At 43.2% G+C, this 15,944-nt stretch overlaps 1 protein-coding gene across 1 annotated transcript in view; it reads right to left on the minus strand.

Annotated features, from left to right (window-relative positions):
* The window catches only part of DOCK6 (dedicator of cytokinesis 6), an 85,269-nt gene that overhangs the window by 3,704 nt on the left and 65,621 nt on the right, over positions 1 to 15,944 (minus strand). Inside the window, exons 5-12 of the mRNA XM_074203443.1 lie at positions 11,985 to 12,155; positions 11,626 to 11,731; positions 9,752 to 9,988; positions 7,844 to 7,931; positions 6,486 to 6,705; positions 5,672 to 5,814; positions 822 to 1,022; positions 577 to 669 (exon numbers count right to left, since the gene is read on the minus strand). Coding sequence (XP_074059544.1) covers positions 577 to 669; positions 822 to 1,022; positions 5,672 to 5,814; positions 6,486 to 6,705; positions 7,844 to 7,931; positions 9,752 to 9,988; positions 11,626 to 11,731; positions 11,985 to 12,155 — 1,259 coding nt within the window. The remainder of the gene's footprint in view (positions 1 to 576; positions 670 to 821; positions 1,023 to 5,671; positions 5,815 to 6,485; positions 6,706 to 7,843; positions 7,932 to 9,751; positions 9,989 to 11,625; positions 11,732 to 11,984; positions 12,156 to 15,944) is intronic.

Consider the following 15,944-nt stretch of genomic DNA (forward strand, 5'->3'; position numbering starts at 1 on the left):
CCTTCATTTTCAAAAAAGATCACAACATCAGGGAGAGGATGCTAAGACCAGAATGTGAATTGGATTAGAGTGAATGGGGTGCTGTGCTAACCACCAGTCTCACTTTTTCCTCCAGAGTCATCTGAGTTCAGTGTTCAGAGGTGAATCAGGACCACTGGAGATGACCCTGGATATGAGGCAATCAGGGTTAAATGAACTGCCCAAGGTTACACAGCTAGTAAGAGTCAAGCATCTAAAGCTGGATTTGAACTCCAAATTCCTGACTCCAAGGCCAGTGCTCTATCCACTGAACCACCTAGCTGCCCCCAGGTATAACTTACTGTCTTAGAGAGTTGCCTGAGAGATAAGTGATTTGACCAAGGTCATATGTCAAGGACAAGATTTGAACCCAGTCCTTCCTCTTTTCAAGGTATGACCATGTCTCCTTCTGCTCCTTGATTTGTAAAGTGTCTGATCTAAAGCCTAAATTCCAGGTCGGTCAGGATTTAAACTATTTGTCCCTGACTGGTCTTGAATCCATGGGCAGGAAAAGAAAAGTGAGGGGGAGAGGACTAGGATCATGAAACTGGGACTCACCGAGGGTTTGGTCAGGTTCATGTGTGTATAGAGCATCTCAGCGATTTCATTTTGCCCAGCTTCAAGGGCAATAGAGAGAGCCGTACTGCCATCCTGAAAGGCAAAAGGCTGGGCTGGGAGAGTTGGCCAAGAAAGAAGCATGTATTCACTCTCTGGCCTGTGGAAGATCTAGTGTACTCTCCCCTTCCCTCCCAACCCTCCCCCTTGACAGGTCCCCCACTCCAACAGTGTCTTCTCAGACTCACATGGTCGGTAAGAGCTATGTTACAGGTGGGTACAGCCAGGAGCAGACGTGCGATTTCTACGTGGCCATGCTCACAAGCACACATCAGCGCAGTGGAGCCATCATCATCTTGAAGGTTAACATCAGCGGCACAGGCCAGCAGGGCTTTGACCATGTCAATTCGACCGTGGCTAACAGCCAGCATAAGTGCTGTCTGTCCTGCCTACAGGGGAAGAAGGGATAGGAGTTTTAGCTTAGATGATAAATTTTCCATGGGGCACAGATGATATGTGTCTTTTTATAGCCAATATGGTGCCAGGTACACCTAGGCATTTCCTGGCACTCTCCCTAGGGAGATGGTGCTAGAACAGGTACCAGACCAAAAAAGGTTCTGCTAAGGCTATGTCATTGTAGGATTGTGGAATTTAGAGCTGGAAGGGATCACAGCTTATACAGATAATTGGTGGCTGAGCTAGGATTCAAACCCAGGTCTTTAGACTCTGTTTCCATTATTTTTTTCCACTATACCTCCCTGCATGCTCTTCTGCCATAGTTAGTCAAACCCCATTCTGCTAGGAATATGTAGGAAAAGAGCCCTTTGTCCTTCACTAGGGAGGAAGGCTGAAGGGGAAGCAATATCTGTATCCAAAGTCCTGTCTTTTGAATCCTTCCCTTACTCAAAGAACTGTACTTTGGAGCACAGTTCCTTAGATGAATAAAAATAATGTCAATATATTCCTTTTGTACATCCCTACCAAGTACTGCCTTAGGAAAATAAAACAGCACTGTGCTCTGAAGTCAAACTAATTGATCAGATCAGGGATATTTAACCTTTTTCAAATCACAGACTCCCATGGACTTCTACTAGAATAAAGCTTTTAAATTCATAAAATAAAGAATTACAAAGGAAGGCAATTATTGAAATAGTTATGAAAATATAAAAAAAATTCACAGTTCTCTTGAAATTTATTCATAGACTCCTTTAGGATCCATGGAATCCAGGTTAAGAATCTCTGATTTAGATGCTTTTGCATTCTGTTTTCCTTCTTTGTGAATTATCTGATGAAACTGCCAAGACCTAGAATCCTACCCCTCTACCCCTGATGACAAAAGCCTCCCTGTCCACTCTTTCTTTTCTAGTATTGGCTGCACCTTCACTCATTTCCTTAAGTTTACTGATTAAGCGGAGTTGCTCCCCATTATCACTTCCAGGTTTTCCCCCTACCTGCGATACTCAGTATCCTCTCCTCCTTAGAAGTTCATACAATCCACATTTTCCACCTAATCAGAATTCTAGTAGTTGTCTATTGACATTCAGAGCACTCTGCCTCCCTTAATAAGCGCAGTACGAAGCTCACAATCTTTCTTTCCTCCCTAGCTTTTACTCTCCTATTAAGGAACTTCAATGTATATAGACACTTCCTTCAACCCAATCACAGTTTCACAACCTACTCACTTCTCATGACCTACTCCTCCATCTTATCTCAGTTACACACAAAGATGATTAGATCAGATCATCACCCCACAAATGTATCATCTCCATGTCGAGATTCTGAAACCCCTTATGTGACTGCAGTCTATTGGCTTTTCAACCCACCCTCAGTCTTCCTTTACAAAATTCTATCCCTCATCCCCACTGTCAACTCCAATCTCTTCCCTTTTCCATCTTCGGCTATCTCCCTGCACTAGCAATTGTGATCACTTTTCTCCATTCCTTGGTGAACCAATTCAACTCTATATTATCCTCCTATCTTGTATCTTTAGCTTATCAGATCAGTGATTATACTTTGGATCACTCCCACCATTTGCCACCCTCCCTACTATATATGTACTGCTAAACAAAGATGGAGAAAATATTGAAACCACTTTGACTGGGTGTACTAAAAATTTATCTTATACAACCTGATTGTATTTATTCCTAGGCAATCTTACTTATACCTTATTAATCTCACTCTCCATGTGGTTCTTCCAAATCCTTCTCAAATTTTCCATGACTCCCTACTCTTCCACTCTTTCAGTTGAGAACCCTGTTTCATATTTTACTGAAAAAAGTTGTCATTTGCTAAGACCTTCCTTCTCTCCTGCTATCTCCTATCACTCAGATGCTTCTCTATCTTCTCCTTTACACCCATTTCAAAGGTGGCCCCATTTCTTGCCAAGGCAAATTCTTTTACTTGCACAAACCATCCAATTCAAATTGTCTCCTCTAGATCTCCCCATTTTGTCATCTCCATACTCTCATTTATCTTCAATCTCTGTTGACTAGTTCCTTCCTTACTGTACACATAAATGCCCATATCTTCCACATCTTCATTCCCCCACACACTATTGTTCAATGCGTATTTTTTGCCTTTTGTGGCAAAACTCCTTGAGAAGACTGACTGCAATAACTGTTACCACTTCCTCTCTTCTCATTCTCTTAAGCCCTTTTTTTTTCCAATTTATTTTTTGGGAGTTTTTTTGAAAAGTTAAGTGACTTGCCCCCAAGGTCACAAGCTAAGCAATTATTAAGTATCTGAGGCCTAATTTGAACTCAAGTCTTCCTGACTCCAAGGCTGGTGCTCTACCCACTGTGCCACCTAGCTCCCCCCCTCTCTTTAAGCCCTTTCAATACTGCTACCAACCTAATCATTCCACTGAAACTGTTCTCTTCAAAGTTACCAATGATCTGCTCCTTGCCAAAACCAATAGCCATTTCTTGTTCTCACTTTTCTCTGTGGCCTGAAGCTATCAATCATTCTCTTCTCTTATATTTTCTTCTCTCTAGGTTTCTAGACATTAATCTTTCTTGGTTCTCTTCCTACCTGACTGCTTCTCAGTTTTCATTGCTGGATCCTCATCCAGGTCATGTCTACTAACTATGGGTTTCCTAGAGGTCTCTGTCTTAAGCTTTTTTTTAATATACTACTAAGGTACTTTTATTATCTCCCATTGATTTAATTAGTATCTCTACACTAATAATTCTCAAAATAGATGTCTGATAGACATTTTGAACTCATGTCCATAACAGAACTCATTATCTTTCTCTCTGAATCCTTCCTCTTTCCACACTTCCCATCAGGCACATTGCTAGTCATCCTGATTCATATCTAGCCACTGGACTCAGATGGCTGTGGAGGAGAAAGTGAGACTGGTGACTTAGCATAACACCCTCTCACTCATAACACCCAATTCACTTGCTTGTCATGGCATCACCCCACTGGTGTCATGGTCTTCTTTGAGAACAAAGGATAAATATCAATCACTGACACCACCATTCTTCCAGTTTCCCCGGGCTTGAAACCTAAGTATCAACTCCTTACTATCTCTGAATCTATTACCCCTTCCCCCATATCTATTGACAAAGTCTATCTGGACACATCCCTTTCTCTCATCTGATACTACCAACAACCCTGGTGCAGACCCTCATGACTTCTACTGTAAGAGCCTGCTACAAGTGTCTCCTCACTCCAGTCTATCATCCTTTCTGCTACCCAAAGGATTTTTCTAAAACAGAGATTTGATCACATCACCCCATATTTAATGAACTCCAGTGGCTCCTGATCACTTCCAGGATCAAATAGAAAATCTTCTTGGTCACTTTGATGAATGAGACACTCCATCTCTTGGCTCCAGTCATTTTCTCTGGCTGTCCCCCAGCCTGAAATGAATGCGCTTTTTCCTTAACTCTACCTACTGATCTCGTTGGCTTTCTTTCAGTCTCAGTCAAAACTTTACCTTCTATAAGAACCCTTTCCCAACCCTTAATTCTAGTGGCTTTCTTCTCTTAATCATTTCTTCTTTATGATACATATAGCTCTTCTGCACATATTTGCTTGTTTCTTGTATCCCTCATTAGATTATGAGCCCTTTGAGGGCAAGGACTGTCTTTTGCCTTTCTTGGAATTTCTAGCTCTCAGCCCAGTGGCTAGCCCATGATAGGTGTTAAATATTTATAGACTGAAATTCCTTTTGACATTAGCCAACCTTGTGTTTCAGTTGAACAAAAGCAAGAAAATGGGAGTCAGGTTTGCCCATACCTTGGCTGAGAGAACTAGGGATAGCGGGGCCACTGAGGGTTCTGCTTTAGGGGTTTACAGGGCATTTTTCTTAATAGATTTGGGGAATGTTGAAAACTCAAGAGAGTGGAAGGCAGATGGGAGTCACTCTGAAGGCTGATCTCTTCCTGCCTAGAGGGAGAGAGAGAGGGAATTTCCCTCTCGTGGACCTGGCTAGAGAATATTGGCATTTATATAACACCTTAAGTTTTTTGTTTTGTTTGTTTTTTAGGTTTTTGCAAGGCAAATGGGGTTAAGTGACTTGCCCAAGGCCACACAGATAAGTAATTATTAAGTGTCTGAGGCCAGATTTGAACTCAGGAACTCCTGACTCCAGGGCCGGTGCTCTATCCACTGCACCACCCTAGCTGCCCCCTAGACCTTAAGTTTTGACAAGTGTTTTACATGTGTTATTTCATCTGATGATCACAACTATCAACAAGACAGGTGTCATAATTTTTCCTCTTTTGCAGATGAAGAAGAAACAACATGCTCAGGATCACAGCCAGTAAGTATCTTAAGGAGGATTTGAACTCGGGTCTCCCTGAGTCCCATTCTACTACTCTATCTAATACAACGAATAATAGATGGGAAGTTAGAAAGTCATGGATTTGAATCTGAGTTGTGCCACCAACTCACAGTGAGGCTTTCCTCTCTTGGCCTCAGTTTCCACTCTGTAAAATGAGGGGCTTGGGTATCATCCAACTCAAGCCTTCTATGATTTTTCCACAAGCCTAACAAAGGGTCCAAAGGTTTCCATCTGGTCCTGTCTACCCCCACCCATTCCATGAAACCTCCCAGCTCATTTTCTAGACTCCACAGGATGGCTATGCACCTGGCTGGCTTTGAAGTTGACATTCCCAAGTCTGAGCAGCTGTAAGATGATGTCCATGTCTCCCTCTGCCCGAAAGGCTGCTAAAGCGGTTAGCATGATAGCAGTATAGCCAGCTCTGTTCTGTTTGTCCACATTGCAGAGGCCTAGGGGAGTAAAATGTCAACAAATCTTCTGGCCACCTATCCCCACCCTGGCCATTGCCTGTCCTAGGTAGGTCACACAGATCGCTGCCTTCCACCCTTTCTCCAGACCTGCAGTACATTCTGGGGTGGGCTTCCTGAATGGCCTTCAGGTAACCCTCCTGCTTTATCCATCTCATCCCTGGACTACTGAACAAATTACATAGAATATAAACTCCTTTAAGGTAGGGGATTTTCCTCATTGGATCTTAGTAGATGCTTAATAAATTCCTGTTAAATTGTATTAAACTCATTTGTTTCTCCAAATACCTTAGTAATTTGCAATTGGCATTATTTCTGGAGCATTTTTTATACCTATCACTTTCTAAATCATAGAATGTGTCTCCAAATTATTAAAATAGCGTCTAAATCGAAGAGTTATCATGAGAATCAAATGAGATAATATTTATAAATTGCTTGGAATTCAGTGTCTGGCAAATCTATTTTTTTCTTCCTTCCTTCCTTCCTTCCTTCCTTCCTTCCTTCCTTCCTTCCTTCCTTTCTCCCTCAGCCTGGACTCTGTGACCAGTGACCCCTTCTGTGCCTTTTTCTGAATTTCTCTCCTCCAACCGCCTCTCTCCCCCACCTCAAATGGAGCTAGTGTACTCTTTTATCTATGGTGCTGATGGTCTCACCAGTGTCCAGCAGCTGCTTGACCACAGGGAAGTTGGAGTGGGACACAGTGTAATGCAGGGCAGTGTTGCCATTTCCATCAGCCATGTTGACAATGAACTGGAGTAGCTGGGGTGACATGGCCCGGAAGGTGACCATGTGTCTGCGGACTACCTCCGGATGGGCGTCCTTGTGGCAGGAAAGCGCCAGCCAGTCCTGAAGCACTGTGCTATATGCTGCTTTCTGGTGAGGAAAGGAGTGGGGGAAGGACAGAGGTTAGAATGTGTCAAGACCCCTTCCACATCCCTTAGCTTGGGGCAGAGCTCTGAAAGAAGACAAAGGTCAAGGTGGGTTGTACAGAGGGAAAAGTCCCTTAGAGGTACACAGTTACTAGAGGTAAGAGAGACCTTGTATGTCTTTTAGATTACATTCTATTTTTGGGGTTTGTTTTTTTTTAGTTTTTTGCAAGGCAATGGGGTTAAGTGGCTTGCCCAAGGCCACACAGCTAAGGTAATCATTAAGTGTCTGAGGCCATATTTGAACACAGGTACTCCTGACTCCAGGGCTAGCGCTCTATCCACTGTGCCACCTAGCCGTCCCACATTCTTTATTTTACATATGGTAAAACTGAGGTCCAGAGAATGGAAAGGACTTGATCAGGCAGTGAATGGCAGGTAACAAGCCCTGACCAACTAGGGTGCCTATAGATCAGATTCCTTGGGTCCCTTCAATACTTAGTAGAGCTTTGCATGGTACCTGTCTGTTTCCCCTCCTTCCCTCTCTCTGCCTCTCATTTTCCCCTCCATGGTATCCAAAGGATATAGAATTCAGAGTTTTAGTCCTCCCCTCCCAGTTTACAGATGAAGGAATAGGCCCACGGAGGTTAAGTGGTTTGCCCATTGAAAAGAAACAAGATTGACTTTATCTTGGAACAACCTTGATAGTTAGGACTTCTATGACAAGCACATTCTTATAAAATCAAAAGGACACTCAAAAGCAAAACTGTGTTAGAAATGTACTTCTCACATATTCTTAATTATCAAAGTTGCTCCAAGATGAAAGTCTTGTTCTTCTGTTTCACTATGCTCACATAGCTAGAAAATATGAATCCTGATTTTAGGTCTGGCTCTCTTTCCACTGCACCACCCTGTCTCTCTTCTCAGCATCATAAAAACCTTAGAGGTAAAAAGGGTCCCAGAGGTCCTTAAGGCCAAATATTTTATTCAATATAAGGTAAAACTAAGAATGAGAGATGAGGTCCCCAAGGTCGCCCATCCTTGGTGGAACCTTTATTGGAATCCACATCTCTAAGTTTGGGCTTTTGTTCTTGGGTGTTATCAATCCTTCCCCCACACCATCCCCTACACCATGCCCTCCATACCATCTCCTTCTCAGTGAGGGCATCTGGATTCTCTAGGTATTTCTGCAGGGTCAGACAGGCGGAGATGAGGTCTGCACTAAGCTCCAATCTGGCAGGATGGAAAGATTCAGGCATAGTCAGAAAAAACCAGGACCACATCTCCCAAATGGATTTATCTAGAGGCACTGTGATCTCTCCATGAGGGTCAGCTTTCAGAACGAGAATTTAGGGATTTATAGACATAATGAGGGGTAGAGGATTGAGAGAATGGCAGTGGGTTTGGATGAGGGAAAGGGGAAAGATCATGAGGAAACTGGACATCTGAAGGGCTCAGCAAATAGAATTTTAGTTGTTTCAATCATGTTCAACTCTTTTGTGACCCCCATTTGCAGTGTTTTCTTGGCAAGGATTCTGGAATGGTCTGTCATGTCTTTATTTTTTTTTAGGTTTTTTTTTTTTGCAAGGCAAATGGGGTTAGGTGACTTGCCCAAGGCCACACAGCTTATTATTAAGTGTCTGAGGTCACATTTGAACTCAGGTACTCCTGACTCCAGGGCTGGTGCTGTATCCACTGAGCCACCTAGCCGCCCCCTGCCATTTCTTTCTCCAGCTCATTTTCCTGATGAGAAAAACTGAAGTTTCATCAACAGGGTTAAATGACTTGTCCAGGGTCACAGCCTACTTTAAGTTAGGTCACATTTGAACTCAGGTCTTCCTTACTCCAGGTCTGGCACATTATTCACTATGTCACTTAGCTGCTCAAATTGGGATTAGGAATTATAATTAAAAATAGCTTACATAGCTATCTTACAACTATCCTGTAACGAAGATAGAATAGAGTTAATTATCCTTGTTTTACAGAGAGGTTGTCTGACCCCAGTTATACACAGCTAATAAGGAACAAAGTAATCTTGAATTCTAGCCCAGCTTTCTTTCTATTTGCCCCAAATTGCCTGTAGCTGACAGGAAACAGCAGCCCCAGTAGCTGGCCAAGATCTTTACCTAATGAGGAGCTGTCACTCACCACTAAATCTGGCCTCCCCAATATAGGAAAGTGTGGGAAAGACTCCTATAGGTCCTTGTTTCTCAGAGAGTGAAGGATAGAATTTGGAATTCAAAACTTAAAAAAAACCAACTGTTAAAAATTGTTTTTTACATGTAATTGGGGAAAAAACTAAAATATTATTTAAAAGACAAAATAACTGTTTCTCCTAGACACCAGGGTCTGATAAAGTAAATTAATTCATGCTCAGGTGGAAGGGTTTGGATTTGGTATTTACTTTCTCAAGTTTGTATTTTTATTTTTAGGGGTTTTTTTTGCAAGGCAAATGGGGTTAAGTGGCTTGCCCAAGGCCACACAGCTAGGTAATTATTAAGTGTCTGAGGCCGGATTTGAACTCAGGTACACCTGACACCAGGGCCAGTGCTCTATCCCCTGTGCCACCTAGCTGCCCCTGTATTTTTAGTTTTTTTAGTTTTTTTTTTTTGCAACATAATGGGGTTAAGTGGCTTGCCCAAGGCCACACAGCTTGATAATTATTAAGTATCTGAAGCTGGATTTGAACTCAGGTACTCCTGACACCAGGGCCAGTGCTCTATCCACTGCGTCACTTAGCTGCTCCCCAAGTTTGTATTTTTAAAAAGAAGTTACTTAGTGACTAAATTCTTAGACCCTGAATTTCTAATAGTGGTAAAAGTGACAAAAATTCATGGCATAGTTACCATTTTTTTATGGGCAGGGACTGGGGGAGCCATCTAACTGCCATTCAAACAAACCATTTACAAATAGCTACCATCATGGGTCAGTAAAAACAGCTCTACCATCTCAGGTCTCTGTGTGTGGGGAGCACTCAGGTTTGTGCCTAGTCCATCCTCAAACATTGGCCCTGGGTAGAGCCCGAGCCTATTGGAGGGAGGTACACTACTTACCTAATTTCATCCTCTGCTTTTGGACTGGAGGTTGCCTCAGTCACAGGCTCTTTCCTTTGTGCAATCCTAGTCTTGCCTCCCCAAGTGGATTCTGTCATTGAATCCAACCCTCGGGGCCGGCCTCTATCACTGGTCCCAGGGAGCCCCTCATTGGCCTCATGATATTCACTCTCTGTACTCTCATTGTCTGAGAAATTCTCAGCTGTACTGGAATCCTCAGATGATGTAGATTCATATCTGCAAAGGAGGGAAGGCAGATCAGGGATGGGTGGCCTGGGAAAAGATAGAATGAGAAACCTCTGACCCTGGGTCCTTTATCTTTGAAAGTCCTGCTAGATCCTCCTGCAAAGTTCTTGTTCATCTCTCTGCTCCAAAATTTCCAGGTCTTGTTACTGCCTTAGAATCAATCAATCAATCAAAACCTAGTAAGCGCCTACTAAGTGTCAGTCCAGACTCTTCCATCTGGCATTCTAAGCCCTTCATTTCTCATATCTATGGAGGTTCCAGGCAAACTGGACTGGTACTCTGTCTTTGAAAGGTGTGTCAAACTGGCTTTTCCCTCCATGTTATCCCTGGAATCCTCTTCTCACCCTGTTTGAATGCCTACTAATTCTTTAAATCATCAACACAGGGAATTCCTGAAATTCCTGGAATAAGGAAGTCAATTGTTTTGTACCTTACCAACTCAGGTCAGAAATTTCTCTGAGACTTTTAGATTGAAATGAGTTGCTTATAGCCCACAGACCTTCATGTGTGGCCAGTTAGATTAAAATGTAACTGGGAAATAGTTAACAAAATAAAATGCAACACACCATGGAGAATGTTAATTTGTGGCTTTCAGAGTCAAGAGGAGATCCATAAGTTTCCATTTTGATTTGAATTGGCCTAGGTTACTGAGAGATGAAGTCAGATTTGCTACAGGTGGGACTTGAATCCAGGACTTCCTGGCTTTAGAACTAGCCCTATCTGTGATGACGTGCCTCTCAATAACATGGGGGGAATATAGCCATGTTAACTCTTAAGTGAGCAAACTCTCTCCACCAGTTCAGGTCTGTACTTTCTCTGCAATTTATAGCCTTAGAGTCTGCTTATTACTCGAAGAAATGAAATGATTTGCCCAGGGTCCCACTGTCAGAATGTGTGAGGGGTGAGGCTTGAACCTGGTCTTCTTTCTTTCCAGGTATGTTCTCTCTCAGTATACTTTTACTGAGGCTTTACCTAAAGGTTAGGAGTTTTGTAAATGTTTAGTACAATAAGCTAATGAAGCATCAAACCAACTGAAAGTCAGTCATTTCTTTTTTTTTTTTTAAGCAAGGCAAATGGGGTTAAGTGGCTTGCCCAAGGCCATACAGCAAGGTAATTAGTAAATGTCTGAGGTCAGATTTGAACTCAGTACTCCTGACTCCAGGGCCAGTGCTCTATCCACTGCGCCAACTAGCCGTCCCTTATAGTCATTTCTGAGGACAGCGTAGGCAGCAAACCACCTTGATGGGTTTTTCCTCCCCTAGTAGGTAGGTTCTGGAATCGTCCAATAAGGGGCAGCTTCAAAGGGGAAGGGAACATCTCAAAACAACGAAGCTTAACTTGGAGAATGTACCCCAAAGGTATAGTGCATCCTGTTAAGGATTGTCCATCTGCCTACAGGAACATGAAGTCTTTGAGAACACCATGGGATGATAGCCTTTTCCTCTCACCTGACTTCTCCCCCCCCCCCCCCACTGGTCCCTTTTGTGCTCTAGCAGTCACCTTATTTAATCACTCCCCCGGGGACAACTCTGATAGGACTAAGACCAAGACTCTGAAAGAAAGTAGCACTCAGGGAGGGAGATGGGGAACCATCATCCTCAGCAGTTAAAGCGCATGGCTCCTCTTACCCGCCATTGACACCTATAAACTGAAGGTTCTTCCTGTTGGAAGCAGGATCGGTGCTGCTCTCCTTTCTCTTCATGATGGATTTGATTCCTGCTTGCAGCAGAGCTGCTGGGGAAAGGGAAAGGGGAAGGGTCAGGGTCAGATTCTTTACTGCCCATAATCTGTTGCAAGGATAGGCCTCAGCGGTGCTGGAAAAATAAAAAGTCAAAACCCCTGGAGACCCCCACTGACATTTCTCTGTTGCCCAACCCATGTTGGTAGAAATGATAAGATTAAGCAGATCAGAGAAGTCTGGAACCTGAGCTTGTCCTTCATCTTGCCAGGGGTTCTCCCTTCTTCAAGCCCTTCCCATCCTCTTTACCTGCATCCTCCTCAGCTTCCTCCTTTGCACACAAAGTCACATTCCCGCTCTGTTCCTTGGAGAAGTTGTGGCTGGTGGATGTTGTTCTTGGCTCTCCCAGAGACTGAGTAGAAGGGGTGGCTGCCAGCCCCGGGGGTGCCTCTGAAGGCACAGCAAGGTCTCTAAGGGGTGCTGAAGAAGGGAGAAAGAAAGCAAAGGACTGTGTCAAAAATGATTAAGGAAGAAAGGAAGGTAGTACCCAAACATCCAAGAAAAGCAACTTTCTGTTCTGACTCTTTCAAATTTCCCTTTGAGAAGAAGCTGTTTTCCCCTGACCCCAAGACATCATTCTACACTGTTCCATCCTGGCTTCAAAAACTGCTTCTGCTTATGAGATAATATTCACTTAGTACAGTATGCGGAAGAGATTATTAAAGACGTCTTTCCTTCTTTGATGTTTATAATTCAGTATGACTGTATCCCTTAATTTCTCTCATTCTTCTTTTCCTCATCAATAAAATTAGGAGGTAACTTCTCAAAATGCGATCTATGGACCCCTAAGAAGTTTCTCAAAGTCAAAACTATTTTTACAATAATACCAAGTCAAATCTGCTCATTTAGAATATTCTTCCTCCCTTTTCTAATTACATATCTGTGTGAGGCTGGTTATTTTTAATATACATCAACTCAAAAGCATCCAGGGCCATCTCTGGTGATCCTGATCCATATCTGACCATTGAACCCAGATGGAACAAGAGGAGAAAGTGAGGCTTTGCACAGTCAGCCCTCCCTCATTTAAATCCAATTCACTTTCATATCATGGCATCACCTCCCTGAGGTCATGGTCTTCTTATAAAATAAAAGACATGGGATGGCTAGGTGGGGCAGTGAATGTAGCACCGGTCTTGGAGTCAGGAGTACCTGGGTTCAAATCCGACCTCACACACTACTTAATAATTACCTAGCTGTGTGGCCTTGGGCAAGCCACTTAACCCCATTGCCTTGAAAAAAAATCTAAAAAAAAAAAGTAAAATAAAGGACAAAAACCAACCCAAACAACATGTCACAACAGACTGAATGCAGAAGCCGATCTAAGAAAGCAGCTGTTTTCTATTACACTTCACATGAAAGAGATTTGCAACAATATGTAAAACCATGCTATTCTAATTTTTTTGTTTTGGAAGATATAATTATTGTTCATAAGAGTATTATTTTTGTTAGCATGCAATAGTTTGCTATTTTAAAATTAAATTAATATTTAAAATATATGGAATATTATTTTAATATATAACATGGTAAATAATAACAGATATAACCTCCAAAGTTTGAGAATTAGGAGACTTCTAAGGCCCCTTTTAGTTCTAGGTCTATGATCTTGTGCCATCTCTATACTTCACAGATGAGGAAACTGGGGCTACTAATAGCACCTACCTCTTAGAATCACTGTGAAGATAAAAGTAAATAGTTCAATAACATGCTTTGCAAACATTAATGTGACTGACATATACGTTCTCTATACCACTATATTCCTCTTTGAACTTGAGAAAATTCATTCCCCCCTCTCTCTCTCTCTGGGACTCAGTTTCCCCATCAGCAGTCTCCAAGGTCCCTCCCAGCTTTACAAAAATTTCCAATTCCAGTCCAGTGGCTAAAATGCTGGACTTGGAATCAGGAGAACTTAAGCTCAAATCTAGCCTCAGACCATTACTGTGTGATCCTGGGCAAATCACTTAACTATGTTTGCTTCAGTTCCTTCTTCGGTACAATGAGCTGGAGAAAGAAGTGGCAAACTACTCCAGTATCTTTGCCAAGAAAACCCCAGATATGACTTAAAAGACCTGACCAGCACTGCTTATAAACTTTAATAACTAAAGTCATCTAGAAACATTCTAGAAATTACACTTAAATAAGAAGTCATTAAGATTTCACAGCTATATTACATAATGCAGCAAAAGGAACATTGGGTTTGGAGTTGATTTCAGAGATCTGATTTCAAATCCTAGTCCCGACTCTGACTAACTACATGATGCTGCCTGCTAGGCTTGTCTCTGTCCCTTAGCTTTGGTGTGATCTTGGACAAGTCACTTCTCCTCTGGGCTGTCCTCTGTAGAACAAAGAGTTTGGACTCTGTTGTTCATTTGTGTCCAACTCTCCATGACCCCACCATTTGGAATTTTCTTGGCAAAGATACTATGCCATTTCCTTCTCCAGCTCATTTCCAGATAAGGAAACTGAGGCAAACAGGATTAAATGTCATGTCCAGGGTCATAGAGCTAGTAAAGGATCTCAGGCTAGATTTGAGTTTAGGTTCTGCTGATTCCAAGCCAGCATTCTAACCCTTCAAGGTCACAAAGCTAGTAAGTATCTGAAGCAGGATTTGAAATAAGGTCTTCTTGATTCTAGGCCCAAAGACCAAACTACTCCCATGCAACTCATATCTGTGAAGACCAAGCCCAAGTTGACCTCTCAAAGACCAAGTTTCCTCAGTCACAAAATGGACAGAAGAGTATTTGTGTGGCCCTTAGGGCTGTCCTGAGGAAAACACTTATTACATGGTGAGGTTATCTACAGCAACAGTAACTGTATTTTCTGATTAGAGCTCTACTGGCCTTCTACCACCACCCACCCCCAAAATCCAGACCCATTAGCTGCGAAGGAACTCATTTTGCCCTTAAATCTCTGCCATTTGCTAGGACAAGTGACCTGGTGTTATTTAGGTCATGTGAAAATGAAATCAATCCTAAGTCTAGAATTGAAGGATCTGGAGTTCAAATCCTGTGTCCCCTTTTCCCAACCTGCTTAGTTTTCTTATCTTTCTTTAAGACAGCTTCAATCTCACCTAATGTAGTCTTTTTCCCCCCAGACCTGTCCCACTGGCTAATGTTTCCCTCCCCCCCTCAGATTAATTTCCATACATCTTGTATGTAAATGCTGTGTTTACATGCATGGACATGTGGTGACTCCATGTTGTCTCCCATCGTTAAATAGGAACTCCTCGAGGGACAGGGGCTGTGGGCTTCTCTTTTAGTCTTTCTTTGTATCCCATATTGTAAGTGATTCACACATGCTTGTTGGCTGACTGCATGACCTTGGGGAAGTCTGCCCATTCTAGGTCTATTTGCTCATCAGCAAAATTAGAAGGGGAGTTAGACTTGTAAGGAATAGTGAATGAGGGGGAGCTTGGGAGCCAGAAGCCCTGGTTCTAGTCTGGGGCTCTGTTACTCCCTCGGACTTCTCTGGGTCCTCACATCTCTATCTGCAAATGAAGGAGGTTGAAGAAGATCTGACTGCTAGGGTTTCTTCCAGGAATGGCATTCAGAGGTTCTATGATTCTTCTCATCTACCCACAGAAGTGAGCATTCACACAGGAAGGACTCAAAGTACATCCAGTAGGGGAGAGGGACCTCAGATCGGATCCAAGACAAACGAAAGGTTCTGGTCATCTCTGAATGAAAAGTCAGATTTCTATTCTTCCTTCTGTCCAGCAGGAGGCGGAGACCAGGGCTCAAGAGGGAGGAAGGGAGGGAGGGAGGGAGGGGACAGGGCCAGAACAGATCGGCCTTGGCCAGCTGCCTGCTTTTTTTGCCTGGCATTCTGGGAAAGAAGCCTAGTTTGGCCCAGCCCTCCCAGCGATGGTCCCCCCTTCTCCTTCTCCTCCTCCTCACCCTTCTCAGAGCCCAGAAAGGCTGCTGGCGCCAAGGAGACCCTGGGGAGAGCTTTAGCTCTTTGAGAAGCCCCTGGCCCCCGACCTTCTACCCCCACCCTTGGAAGCCTCAAGAACGCTGCACCCTCCCCCAGACCACTGCCTGCTCCCATTAGTCATGGTGCATGAGGAGAGCATTCAGGGGGAGGGAAAACTCACAAACTCATAGGAAGTCTGAACCAAACCCAGTTGTTCATGCTTGCCACCCCTCTGGGGCTTGGCCAGTGCCATTCCCTAACCCCCTTCCTCTAGGAAGGTCTTTTACCTCTATCCAGTTG

This window comes from Macrotis lagotis, chromosome X (genome assembly GCF_037893015.1).
Source record: "Macrotis lagotis isolate mMagLag1 chromosome X, bilby.v1.9.chrom.fasta, whole genome shotgun sequence".
NCBI lineage: Eukaryota > Metazoa > Chordata > Mammalia > Peramelemorphia > Peramelidae > Macrotis > Macrotis lagotis.